Genomic DNA, 12165 nt, shown 5'->3' with positions numbered 1-12165 from the left:
GAACCCTGAAGCCTTATCTCCTTGATTCCTTTTAGTGCCCCTAGAAGATGCCCCCTCCCCATCCTCCACCTCGCTGCTCACAGACCTGAGTAGCCAGAAGTAAGTAGTAGTGGGGTGGGCAGGACAGAGGGGCTGGAACCAGCACACAGATGGATACACTTCCTTTATCGAGGGTGACAAACCAAACCAAAACAAAAAAAACCAAACATGTAAAAACCCAGGGTGCTAGAAATACAAACTCAATTCATTCAAATTCAAGCTCATCCAGACCCTGGTCACAAGCCCTCGTGAGGTGCATGTGAGCACCAAGTCAGGGAGAGGGGGACAGAAGTGAGGCCAAGAAAGGGTAGGCAGGGGGTCCTAAGAGGCCCCCTAGTGATCACCCTCACACCGGCACCTGCACCTTCCCAGTGACAGTGAAGACCTACCAGGCCCTGTCCCTGTGACCCCCACCCAACCCGTGGCCAGGGCTTTGAAGGCCAGTCCCAAATGGTTCTACCCTCCCCTGTTCCATCCTCACTTGCTCAGGCTTCTCGCCTCACTCTTCTCCTCCTCCTCCACTTTCTTCTGTGATTAGTAGCAGGTTAGGATACTGTATAAGCCACAGTGAGGCTGGGGGCCAGGGGAGGCAGGGTGGAGACGGAGTGAAGAGAGGAGAAGAAGAGCTGTCCAGGGACCCCTCTCTTCATGGAATCCCAAACTGTACAACCAGCTCCTCTTTTGCGTCCACACGGATCTGAGAAAGTGCACTGTAGGCATAAGCAGCTATCCTGGAGACCTGGGACAGAGGGACCGGGAGAGAGGAACAGAGAGACAGGTGAGAAGGGAGATCCGGAAGCAGGCGGAGGGGATGGGTGGCCAGAGAGGGAATGATGGGGGACAGGGAGCCAAAGAGAAAGGCAGGGATGGGAAAGACAGAAGGGAAGAACAAAGGGTAGCAAAAGAATGAAGGTTTAAGAGAGGGGATGGGGAGAAGAAGAAAAGTAAGAGTGAGGTGGGAGTGAGCAGGGCCCACAGGCTACCAGGCTCCCTAACTCCACTTCCCTACCTCCTCTGAGGTGGAGGGGCGAACCCTGTGCCTCGCTGCCACCCAGCGGCAGGGGCGGGGCGAGGGGTGGCTCACCTGCTGCAAGTCGGCGAACGGGACAGGCTCGCTGGCCAGCACTTGGTGAGGCTGGCTGGTGAGGGACGGCAGCGGCGGCAGCTTCTTCCAATGGGTCAGGCTGCTGCTCAGCACAGCCAGGCGGGTGCTGGCCGAGGGGGAGGAGGGGGGACAGGCAGTCAGGCCACAGTCGGCCCAGCCAGCCCAGGCAAGCTTCACTTCCTCAGACCAGAGAAGTAGGTGACAGGAGCCTCAGCTCACCACAAACCCACTCCAGGCCGACCTCCTTTAGTCTCCATACCCTTGAGTGTCATGGGGCAAACTGGCTCAACAGGACCATCTACTGAGGCACCCAAGTGACTTAGGGCCACCCCCCAGGCCACACCCAAAGGAGAAGCCTGGACTGGGGCCCAGGCTCCAAAGCTGGATCAGAGGGAGGGGAAGGGAGGGGCCCAAGCAGCCTGAGGGATCCCAGCCGGCCAGAGGCTCACCTGTACTGCCTCGCCCGGTCCATGTACTCGTGCTGCTCCATGCCCTGGGAGTCTGCAGCAGACACGTCGATGATGTTGCTTTGGGGAGAAGAGGCAGAGAGGACATAACAGGTGCTTCCGAGATGGACAAACAAGACTCACTGCCAGGTGCCAACTCCAGGGCTATCTGACACCAGTGTCCCTGCCTGCCCACGGGAGCAGGGCTGGGCCCAGAGGCACCTCTTCCCACTGATCTTATCCCATCCCCCACGTCCTGGGCCTGGCTCTCCATCCCAGTTTTTAATATGGATGAAGGAGGTCTGCCCCAGGCCCGGTCCTGTGATGCCCACCTGGCTGTCTTGGCGAGGATGGAGGAGAGCAGTGCCTGCTCATCGGTGCGAGCGGAAGGCAGGCTGTGATAGTTGGGCTCGGCTCCATTGAGGGCTTTGGTGGGTGGGCTGCTAGGGTCCAGCAGCAGCTTCCGCTCCTCTCGGTCCTAGGAGAGGCCATGGGGGTAGACATCAGCCCTGAGGCCCTTAGTCCAACCCACCTTTATTAGGCTCTCTTCTCAGCCCAGCTCTGACCTTTAAGCACCAAAAATATTTTTATTAGGAATATCCCAAGTGCCCAACTGTACGGAATGTCGGCTCTAAGACTCAGATCCTGCCTGCCCTTGGAAGCTAAGCTAAGCTAAGCTGGTGGTCTAGGATGAATTAAAGTGGAACCAAGCAGTCTTAGAGGCCCTGAAAAGACGGGCAGAGGCACAAAGCAGGTATTTAGTAACAGCCCTGCAGCTTCAGAAAATGATCCAGGGCTTCCCTGGTGGTGCAGTGGTTAAGAATCCACCTGCTAATGCAGAGGACACGGGTTCGAGCCCTGGTCTGGGAAGATCCCACATGCCGCGGAGCAACTAAGCCCGTGCACCACAACTACTGAGCCTGCGCTCTAGAGCCTGTGAGCCACAACTACTGAGCCCCCGTGCCACAACTACTGAATCCCGCATGCCTAGAGCCTGTGCTCTGCAACAAGAGAAGCCACTGCAATGAGAAGCCCGCACACAGCAACGAAGACCCAACACAGCCAAAAATAAATAAATAAATTTTAAAAAAAAGAAAAAAGAAAATGGTCCAGCCCCCAGCAGAGAAAGGATATTGGAGACTGGAAGACAGAGGAGGTGGAAAATACCAAAACGGAAAATACCAAAACAGTGGGGTGTAGAGGAGAAACTAATACAAGTCAGGAGCCCAAGAATGGCCCTCCTAATCCCCCAGACCAGATCCTCCCCAGCAAGGCTGTCTGCTCCCAGGATGGAGAGGCCCTGTGAGGCCAGACAAGGCCCTGGGCCCCAAGGAAAAGCAAGTCCAACCTCTCAATGGCCATTCCTCATATTATCTCAGGACAGGAGTTCCAGCTGCAAACTCTGGGCCCCACAGTCCGAGTGTCCCTTCTTTTTCTTTTCTCTTTTTTAAAATAAATTTATTTATTTTATCTTTGGCTGCGTTGGCGCTTCATTGCTGCGCATGGGCTTTCTCTAGTTGTGGCGAGTGGGGGCTACTCTTCGTTGTGGTGCATGGGCTTCTCATTACCATGGCTTCTCCTGTTACCGAGAATGGGCTCTAGGCGCGTGGGCTCTAGAGTGCAGGCTCAGTAGTTGTAGCACACGGGCTTAGTTGCTCTGCGGCATGTGGGATCTTCCCAGACCAGGGCTCAAGCCCGTGTCCCCTGCATTGCCAGGCGGATTCTTAACCACTGCGCCACCAGGGAAGCCCTTTTTTTAAAAAATTATTTATTTATTTGGCTGCACTGGGTCTTAGTTGCAGCGTGCAGGATCTTTAGCTGCGGCATGTGGGCATCTAGTTCCCTAACCAGGGATCGAACTTGGGCCCCATGCATTTGGAGCATGGAGCCTTAGCCAATGGACCACCAGGGAAATTCCCAAGTGTCCCTTCTTTTATTTTATTTTTTTTAATTTTTTAAACATTTATTTATTTATTTTGGCTGCACCAAGTCTCACTTGCGGCATGCGGACTCCTTAGTTGTGGCATGCAAACTCTTAGTTGCGGCGTGCATGCGGGATCTAGTTCCCTGACCAGGGATCGAACCCAGACCCCCTGCATTGGAAGTGCAGAGTCGTACCCACTGGACCACTAGGGAAGTCCCCAAGTGTCCCTTCTTGAGGGCAGGTCCCTTCTACTCTCAGGTGATCACTCTCCTCTCTTCCGATGCTCTCTTTGTGTGGGACTCCCAGAACCAAACTTGGTGCTCCCGGTGTATCCTTACCTGAAAAGTTGGAGTTTTTCCCTCCCTTGCCAAGCCACCACACCTCTGTGAATGTGGTTTCATTAGTTTCAGCAGCCCTGTTTCTGCTAGCCTATGCTAATCACTACAACCCCCAGAACTGACCTGGGACCAAACCAAGTCTCCCTGGTCCTGTATAATTCTATGTGTTATTTCTCCTCGTTTTAGCCCCTTGTTCTTATCTACTGCAATCTTTCTGAATACAACCCTGCCTTGAGCCCATCAGCTGCAAATCCCTGCTGGCTTTGTGTCAGCTGCAAACTGGATAAGTGGATATGCTGGGTATCTATCCAAAGCATAAAGAACAAGGGTACCCAGGACAAAACCAGAGACAAGGGTGCATCCTGGCTAAAGCGGACTCACCAGCCCTCAGTGCCAGACCACTGGACTCCTTAGTGTTCCGTTTCAGGCCTATCTCAGTTCCTACCAGACTTTCACACTTGCAGGCTCCCAGCTCCCCTGCCCACAACTCCACAACTCTCCTTACAGAGGATACTTCCTCCTACCCTGCTTGCCCTGCCCTAGGCAGGGCCAGCCTTTTGACATTACTCTTCTGTCTCAAGCCTAGGTTGCCCATGTCCCCAGTTCCCAAGAGCATGAGACAGAAGCTATGGGCTTCTGCCTCATCAGCTCCCAACTCCTAGACACCCCGACCCCCTAAAACACAAGCTAAGTACTAAAAACAAGATGTTTGCCAAAGATTAAACTATCTCTAAGGAAAGCCAGCTCCATAATGAAGCCGGAGTTTGCTTCTTCTTATATGTCCATCTTTTCCCCAGCCCCAATTCAGACAGATCCTCCTGCAGGATAAGGGGTTCTCCAAGAACAAGGTTGTTTTCCTGAGACCTAGACTCCTGGAAGAGGCCATGCTACCACAATTAGAGTGGACAAATAACATCACCCCATCCCCAAAAGGGTGACTGGAGCATGGGGGAGGTTTTCACACCAACGTTTGTCCTGGAGTCAACGTCAACCTGGGAGTCAGAGCTTCACTGCCTACTGTAGCACAGACATGTATGTGGCGTATCACTAGCCACCTGGTCTGTGGGCACAGCTAGAAGACACAAGTCTGCCCAACGGATAAAGACATGACTTGTCATCAAAATACCTTGCCTGTGGCACTTCTCAGCTCTGTAACCTTGGCTAAATCACTTAGCCTCTCTGAAGTTTTTCTTCACATTTAAATAGACATAACTGGTACCTATATGACAGATGTTTTGGCAAGAATCAAGTGGGATAACTGTAAAAGGTCTTTGAAAACTGTAACATGTTATACATTTCTCTTTATTATTATAACAAAAGGTCCAATATGAGAGTGTGAGAGGGGCCTGCCCAAGGCCCGAAAGAGGGGACAGTGAATGGTTTTGGCTTGTAGACCAGGTAGTAAGCAGACCTTCTCCACGTGAGGCCTCAAATCACCCAGGACTGATCAAGCACCATCTCTGGGGGTTAAAAACAGAAATGAAAGCCCATCAAGGGGAAGGTGGAGATTCAAGAAAACCGCAATTCCAGCTAGAAGCTGGTATCCTTTCTCATAAAGAGTTAACCCTTGACTCATTCCCTGCAAGAGTCCATATTATGGTTTAAGGGACAATTTCCCATTAAACCATAGCTTTCCCAGTAGGCAGGGATATTGCCTCCTATTTCTAACAGGCTGGAGTGAAGTGTGAAGTACTGGCTGTATGGCATGCCTAACATAAGGCACAGACATATGTATATGTTCACTGGGCATTTGGAGGCTTAATGAGGCCCAGGGGCCACCCATCCCTCTCATACAAGTGACATTTTCCCCAGCTTAAGTCCTTGACCCAAAATAGATTAACATGAGTCACTGGGGAAAGACCTACTTCCCATTTACCAGTGATATAATCCGTTTCTGTGACCATCTACTCCACTGGACTGTGAGCTACTTGCTGAAACCTTTCTACAGTTTTTGTCTCTATATGTGTTGAAATATACAATCCAGGCTTAGAGGTAACCAAAAAGGCAAGTGGCCAACAACTTGAGACTTCATCCTTGAAAAGGTCTTCCCCTCCTCAAAGGAGGTCAGGCAGGCAGGGCAAGGATTTAAGTGTGGCAGGAAGTTAGAATACACCAAGGGGAAGAGACAGAATTTAAAACTGTACAGGCCTTCCCAGCCTAATCCTTTCTGCAAAAGGATCAGATCTACAGCCAAATTCCCAGGACAAACACCCTTCTAGCTAGAGGAACCCTGAGGCCCCAGGTAGGGACTGCACTGAGGCAGGCCAAACTGAGCTCCCCAGGCCACCTCTCTTTTCCCCCCAATCTAGCCAAAGCTAAACCCGATTTGTTGCTTTCCAACTTCCCACAGGTCCTGATGTCCTCACTGTGTCTATTAAAACCTTCACTGATCAACTCAAATGACACCAACTTCCATAGGCCTTCTCCGACCCCAGATCAGCAGTGACCTTCCTTCTTCAACCCCAGGGATTCAGAGTATACACAGATTCCTGATTCATATCGGGACACTCTAACTCAGAGCCTCAGCTTACCCACCTTTACAATGGATTCACAAAGCCCGCTAATACAAAACACAGAGAAGGAAGCTGGGAGGAAAGTGCTTCCCCGAGACCTAGGCTGAGGATCCTTGAAATTGTAAACGTCTGAAGGTAGGGAAAGATGGAAGGCGCGCGAGCGAGCGGGACACGCGGCTGCCTGCACATCCCAACACAGGGGCTGTGCAGAAAGAAATGAGGCTTTAAAAGGGGTAGCAGCCCGGCCCGGCGTCTCCTCTGTAATCTGTCCTCTCCGGGCCCCCGTACTCAGTGAGCCCTGAAGTCCTGCTGACCCTCTTCTGCAGCCTTTTCTCTGGGCCCCATGCCCCAGGATCTCTGCCCTCACTCCCGAGCCCCGCCCGCGGCGGCCGCACCTGGTCCGAGTCCTCGTTCTCGCTGCTGTAGCAGCACCCCATGGCGGGGGTCGGGCCGGGCGCTCAGGCCGCGCCGAGGAGGGACGGCGTCCGTCAGGAGCCCTTCCGGTCACATGACCCGCGCCTGCATCCAGCAAGTAACCACCGCCCCCGCGCCTACCCCTTCCCAGAGGAGCTTAGCCGCCGCGGCTGCCGCCGGAACCCCGGCTTCCGGCCCCGCCCCTACCACGTGATCTTAGCCAACCAATGGGAAGGCACACGCTGCGTGACAGGCCGTGAGACACGTGATGCAAGGAAAGGGAGGGGCGGATCATATGACTTCAGCCTCTTCCGGGTCTCAGCCGGAGACTCCCACTGACGGTTATAGAAGCCCTCGTGTTAAGTGTATTATGTGTTCCCGTGGGCGCCAGGCTACCTTTGTGGGCCAGTGAGCGAATTTATACCAACTGCCGTCATGAAATACTCTCCTAAATGCCTTTAGAGGGGCGAGTAGGATCCAGGCTCTATGCTCCAAGAGTACACACCGATAGGCCCAGTTGCCTGGTGCCAAGGCTGGCGACATACAGAGGGTGTGTCACCCAACCTGGACTGGGGATCTGAGACTTACTGGAAGAAGGGACCTTATACCTTCACAAACCGAAGCAGAGTGGAGCTCAATCCTGGTGGAGGAGATAGAGGCCACCTCAGTGATCTCCTTGCCCTCAGGCATTTCTCTTCAATCTTGCCTTTTTACAGCAGTCATAGTAATCTAACACACAAAGCTCACAATCAGTGCGCTTCTTAGAAGCATCCCACATCTTCCCTTGGACTCAACACAAGTCCAAGTCTGTCGTGCAAGATCTTGCAGAGCCTGACACCCACTCCAAGCCCAGGGCAGTGGAGCAGGGGTTGGGGGAATGCCTCACCAACCACAGGGAAATACTTGGAGTTTCCTGATTGACTTTCTGGACTTTACACACATGGCCTGGCACACTGTCTCCCCACCCGGTCTGCCTGCCCAAAGCGCCTGTGTTCATGGAGCATGCCTTCTAGTGCTCACATTATATTCTCTGTTCCTGTGTCAGTCTCTTCTAACAAAGGTGGAGTTCCAGGGGGACAGGGACAGGATCCGACTCTTCTCTGTGACTCAAGCCTTGGCACTTGCTTAGGATTTGGAATTATTGAGTAACTCAGAACCTCCCTATCACCTTGGCTCACACCATACCCTATGTCCTGAACCAAGGGATTTGAGGAGAGGTCACCAAACCCAGTAGCTTTATTACCCCTCAAATCAAGACCCCGGAGTTCTGTAAGTTCTTTGAGGGCTCCTGAAGGGTAGGAGGCAGCTCAAGCTTGTACCTGGGGTTGGTAACTTGAACTGCAGGTCTCAGGTGACAGCAGCAGCCTCAGCATCAATAATTGACAGCAAGTCCAGCCTGCCTCAGGGTTCTTCCCCACCCCAAGGACTCCCCCTCCTGTCCTATGCTCTGATCTTCCCCAAGCAGGAGCCTCCAGCCCAGGTAAGCGGGGCCCTTGAGTGTGGGTTCCCAAGCGCATCAATTCAGATTCACCGTCACTCACCTACCTATTCACCCCATTCATACACTCCTACTTTAATTTTTAGTCACCACCACCAGTGGCCTCAAAAGGGTCAGATGGTCCAGTGCGTGGGAGAAGACAGGGCACTTATCCCAGACAGGGGGTGGGGGGAGTGGGGAGAAGAGGCTGAGTTGGGGGAAAGTGTGTGCTGTGTGTATATGTGAATGTAAATGTGAATGGAATGCTGAGAGAGAGGATAGGAGGGGAGTGCAGGGGAGGGGAAATAGGACTAGAGAATAAATATACAATCACGGACTGTTCCCACCCCCAGGGAAATGCTGACAGAGGGAGGGTCCTGGGGTGGTTAAGGATATCTCAACCTAACACGCCATGGAATGTTTTGATTGCCTCTTACTGAGGCAGAAGAGTGACAGTGAAGGGGTTCCTGACTACAAAGTTGTGCTCTTTTGCTACACAGTAATGGGTCAGAGACCAAGCAGGCAGGGGGTAAGGTGGGAGGAGAACTCAGGAAGGAACTGGTGAAAGGGGTTCTGAAGAAGAGTGACTACAGAGATAAGGGAAAATGGGTGGAGGGAGCAAGGTGAAGATGAACCAGGAGTAGGAAGAGGTAGTTTGGGGTTGGGTGCTGAACATAAGACAGTATGTTGTCCTTGAAAGTACGTGGGCTTGGAATCAGACCAGCTTGGATTCAAATCCTAGTTCTTCCGTGTGACTCTGGACAAAGGACTTAACCTTTCTGAGCCATGGTGTGTAAAATATAGGGATAATTGCTACTGGTAAGGGCTGCACAAATGACAGGCAAACGACACGTGTGGGTTTCCCTCCCTTCCTCCACCCCAGGCCCAGGTAGGGACCATGTCCCCCGCCATCGCGCTGGCCTTCCTGCCACTGGTGGTGACATTGCTGGTGAGGTACCGGCACTACTTCCGACTACTGGTACGCATGGTCTTACTCCGGAGCCTCCGAGACTGCCTGTCAGGGATGCGGATTGAGGAGCGGGCCTTCAGCTATGTGCTCACCCACGCCCTGCCTGGGGACCCTGGTCATATCCTCACCACCCTGGACCACTGGAGCAGCCACTGCGAGTACCTGAGCCACATGGGGCCTGTCAAAGGTCAGTGTTCCTTAGCCTTCTGCTCCAGGAAGCACCTCCAAGATGGTGAAGGAAGATCTGGGATTTGCCACTGCCTTACTGGGTGAATTAGGCAGGTTCTTGATCTTCTGTGGGTCTCTTTTTTCTTCTCTGGAAATGAGGGGGCTGGGCAAAGTTATACATTCATCCAGTAAAATTTATCACCACCTCTTTTGTACCAGGCATGTGCTAGGTGCTGGGGGAGGAGGTAGAGGCCAGGGATGAATCAGCCACAAAGGCTGGCATCAAAGGGGGCATGATACAGGAGAATAACCACCTCAGCACACAACCCAAAACCTTGTAATTATCTGTGTCTGAGTCTTTCTCCCCCACCATGGAGGTTTCTCCAGCCCATTCAGGGTAGCTGTCTGGCTGGATTTGTCTGAGTCCCAGCTGTCAGCACATGTGTTTTTAGAGTCTTATTTAAGAAATTCATCCAATTCAATGGTTAGAAAGATATTCAATGAACAAATCAAGGGAGAATGAAACTAGAAGGTCTAGCAAAGACCTCTCGGGAGCCTGGACAGTGGTCTCTCAGAAGCCTGGTCTCTCTCTGGTGGTTGTTTCTGCCTGGGCCCTCCTGGAGGAAGCAACATTTGAACTGGGCCTAGAGGGATTGCTTTCGAGTTGGCCAGGTAGTTGAGGACAGAGGTGGGGGAGGACAAAGCCAGCCACATATCTAAATGTGGCATGAAGAAATGAACCAGCATGGTTGGCTCTGGGCACAGTTGTTTGGGATGGCGGTCGTGGGAAGAATTGAGAGCTGAAACTGGAAAGGTAGGATAGGATCAGGTCCAAGAAAGTTCTGAATGTCAGGCTGAGGATCCCACGTTCAATCCCAAAGGCCTTTAGGTTCATAGGAACCAGGGAGCATTAGGGTCAGATTTGTCAGAAAGATTCCTAGTGGTTGGTGTGAAGGAGGCAAGCTGAGAGGGGCAGGGAGGCCACTGGGGCTGCTAGGACTGTAATCCAAGAAAGAAATGAGACTCCCGCTGGTTGGAGGTTGCAGTGGCAAGTGGGCATTTGAGACCCCTTTCCATGAGGGCCCCTGCATCCATCTCCCATGTCTGCTGCAATAACCATCTCCCCCCATAGGTCAGATCGTGATGCGGCTGGTGGAGGAGAAGGCCCCTGCTTGTGCACTGGAGCTGGGCACCTACTGCGGGTACTCCACACTGCTTATTGCCCGTGCCCTGCCCCCTGGGGGTCGCCTTCTCACTGTGGAGCGGGATCCACGCACAGCAGCAGTGGCTGAAAAACTCATCCGCCTGGCTGGCTTCGACGAGCGCACGGTCAGCCCCCACCTCCCCAACCCTGGTCTCTTTCCTGCCACCCCCAGCTCTGCCCTAGCCAGCTTCCCCCATGGGGGAATCCCGCCTAGGAGAAGGAAACAGCTCCACTTAGGGAACTGTGAACCTGGAGAGTGTATGAGCTCTTGTTCTCCTGTTCCAAGTTACTGGCATGTATCTGCTGCTGGATGACAAAGAAGCAGTTAAGAGGAAAGTCTCTGGAGCCCAGCAAATCTGGGTCCAAACCTTAGTCTGCCTCTTGTTGGCTGTGTGATCTTGGGCAAAGCACCTGTCCTCTGAATCTCAGCTTCTTTACTAGCAGAATGAAAATCACAATGCTGATCCTGACTCCTTGGGTTCTGAGGCCAGGGGAAATATGAGAACACACACGGAGACCTAGGCCAGGGCCTGGCACAAAATAAGCCAGATCCCGGTAGGGTCTGGTGTGGGAGAACAACCGCTCCCACCCTCATCTCCAACTCTTCCCACCCCCACAGGTGGAGCTCATCGTGGGTAGATCAGAGGAGGTGATCCCACGCCTAAGAACCCAGTACCATATGAATCGGATTGACCTGGTGCTCCTGTCACACAGGCCCCGACGTTATTTGAGGGACCTGCAACTGCTGGAGGCCCATGCCCTGCTGCCAGCTGGTGCCACAGTGTTAGCTGACCACGTGCTCTTCCCTGGTGCACCTCGCTTCCTGCAGTACGCCAAGAGCTGTGGCCGCTACCGCTGCCGCCTCCACCACACTGGCCTCCCTGACTTCCCTGCCATCAAGGACGGCATAGCCCAGCTCACCTACTCAGGGCCTGGCTGAGGTCCAGGCCCAGGGGTACTTACTGCTGCCTCCCCCCACCCCCCAACCAAGCAAGGACCTCAGAATATCCCCTCCCCTCCCTGCTTGTGGACTGACACATACTGGGCTCAGGGCTAGGGAGTCTCTCCTCCCACCTCTGTCTCACTCTGGCTCCACACTAACCTGAGGCCTCAAGTTCTGTCAGGCTGTTTGATCCCACTGGTCCCCCTCCTTCCAGTCCAGAGTCATGGACTGACAGGCAAGAGACTTCAGCTCACAACACAGCCCTGTCACTGATTTGCTGGGTTACTCCATGGGAGTCCCTGCCCTGCTCTGAGATCTAATCTGTTCTAACACCAAGGAAGTTGACTAGGAGAGCTCCAGGGGCCTCCCAGTTCTGGCGCTCAGAAAGCCTGCCTCCCACCCCCCACCCCACCCCACCCCATGCCATTCCAGGTGGGATCAAAGGAAACAGTAAACACTGAGTTAGAGGCCCTGCAGGAATGGCTGGGTGCAAGCTGGGCCAGAGGAAATGGCAGTGGAGCCTGGGCCCACAGCCAGGGCTACCCTGGCCTTCCATAGCCCCAGCCCGCGTGGCCAGGTAGATTTGCCTGAAGTCCCTTGAGAACCCTCTCCCCAAAGCTCAAG

At 53.4% G+C, this 12165-nt stretch overlaps 3 protein-coding genes across 3 annotated transcripts in view; 1 reads left to right on the top strand and 2 right to left on the bottom strand.

Moving 5' to 3' along the window:
• Window positions 1-1244, bottom strand: part of NUMA1 (nuclear mitotic apparatus protein 1) — a 90763-nt gene extending 89519 nt beyond the window's left edge. Inside the window, exon 1 of the mRNA XM_033862377.2 lies at window positions 1124-1244. The gene's annotated coding sequence lies outside the window, so the exon portion shown is untranslated. The remainder of the gene's footprint in view (window positions 1-1123) is intronic.
• LAMTOR1 (late endosomal/lysosomal adaptor, MAPK and MTOR activator 1) lies at window positions 147-6927 on the bottom strand. The gene is made up of 5 exons (XM_033862392.2): window positions 6761-6927; window positions 1923-2068; window positions 1594-1671; window positions 1124-1250; window positions 147-778 (listed from the first exon to the last, which is right to left on the bottom strand). The coding sequence occupies exons 1-5, from the start codon at window positions 6800-6802 to the stop codon at window positions 686-688; spliced, it is 486 nt and encodes a 161-aa protein (XP_033718283.1). The 5' UTR covers window positions 6803-6927; the 3' UTR covers window positions 147-685.
• Window positions 6928-6981: 54 nt separating this feature from the next.
• Window positions 6982-12066, top strand: TOMT (transmembrane O-methyltransferase). The gene is made up of 4 exons (XM_019939556.3): window positions 6982-8259; window positions 9140-9413; window positions 10527-10723; window positions 11218-12066. Exons 2-4 carry the CDS (start codon window positions 9155-9157, stop codon window positions 11536-11538), a joined length of 777 nt encoding a protein of 258 aa, XP_019795115.1. The 5' UTR covers window positions 6982-8259; window positions 9140-9154; the 3' UTR covers window positions 11539-12066.
• The last annotated feature ends 99 nt before the right edge of the window (window positions 12067-12165 follow it).

This window comes from Tursiops truncatus, chromosome 8 (genome assembly GCF_011762595.2).
Source record: "Tursiops truncatus isolate mTurTru1 chromosome 8, mTurTru1.mat.Y, whole genome shotgun sequence".
In the NCBI taxonomy this organism is placed as follows: domain Eukaryota; kingdom Metazoa; phylum Chordata; class Mammalia; order Artiodactyla; family Delphinidae; genus Tursiops; species Tursiops truncatus.
This window is presented reverse-complemented; position numbering and strand designations above follow the sequence as displayed.

Excerpts from the sequence above, each read along its gene's own strand:
- LAMTOR1 (XM_033862392.2), bottom strand. The coding sequence starts at position 6,802 with ATGGGGTGCTGCTACAGCAGCGAGAACGAGGACTCGGACCAG. Across the intron at positions 1,672-1,922 it reads ATCCTCGCCAAGACAGCCAG|CAACATCATCGACGTGTCTG; the intron begins GTGGGCATCACA and ends TTCTCCCCAAAG. Across the intron at positions 779-1,123 it reads CGTTCGCCGACTTGCAGCAG|GTCTCCAGGATAGCTGCTTA; the intron begins GTGAGCCACCCC and ends CCTCTGTCCCAG.
- TOMT (XM_019939556.3), top strand. The coding sequence starts at position 9,155 with ATGTCCCCCGCCATCGCGCTGGCCTTCCTGCCACTGGTGGTGACATTG. Across the intron at positions 9,414-10,526 it reads CCACATGGGGCCTGTCAAAG|GTCAGATCGTGATGCGGCTG; the intron begins GTCAGTGTTCCT and ends CTCCCCCCATAG. Across the intron at positions 10,724-11,217 it reads CTGGCTTCGACGAGCGCACG|GTGGAGCTCATCGTGGGTAG; the intron begins GTCAGCCCCCAC and ends CCACCCCCACAG.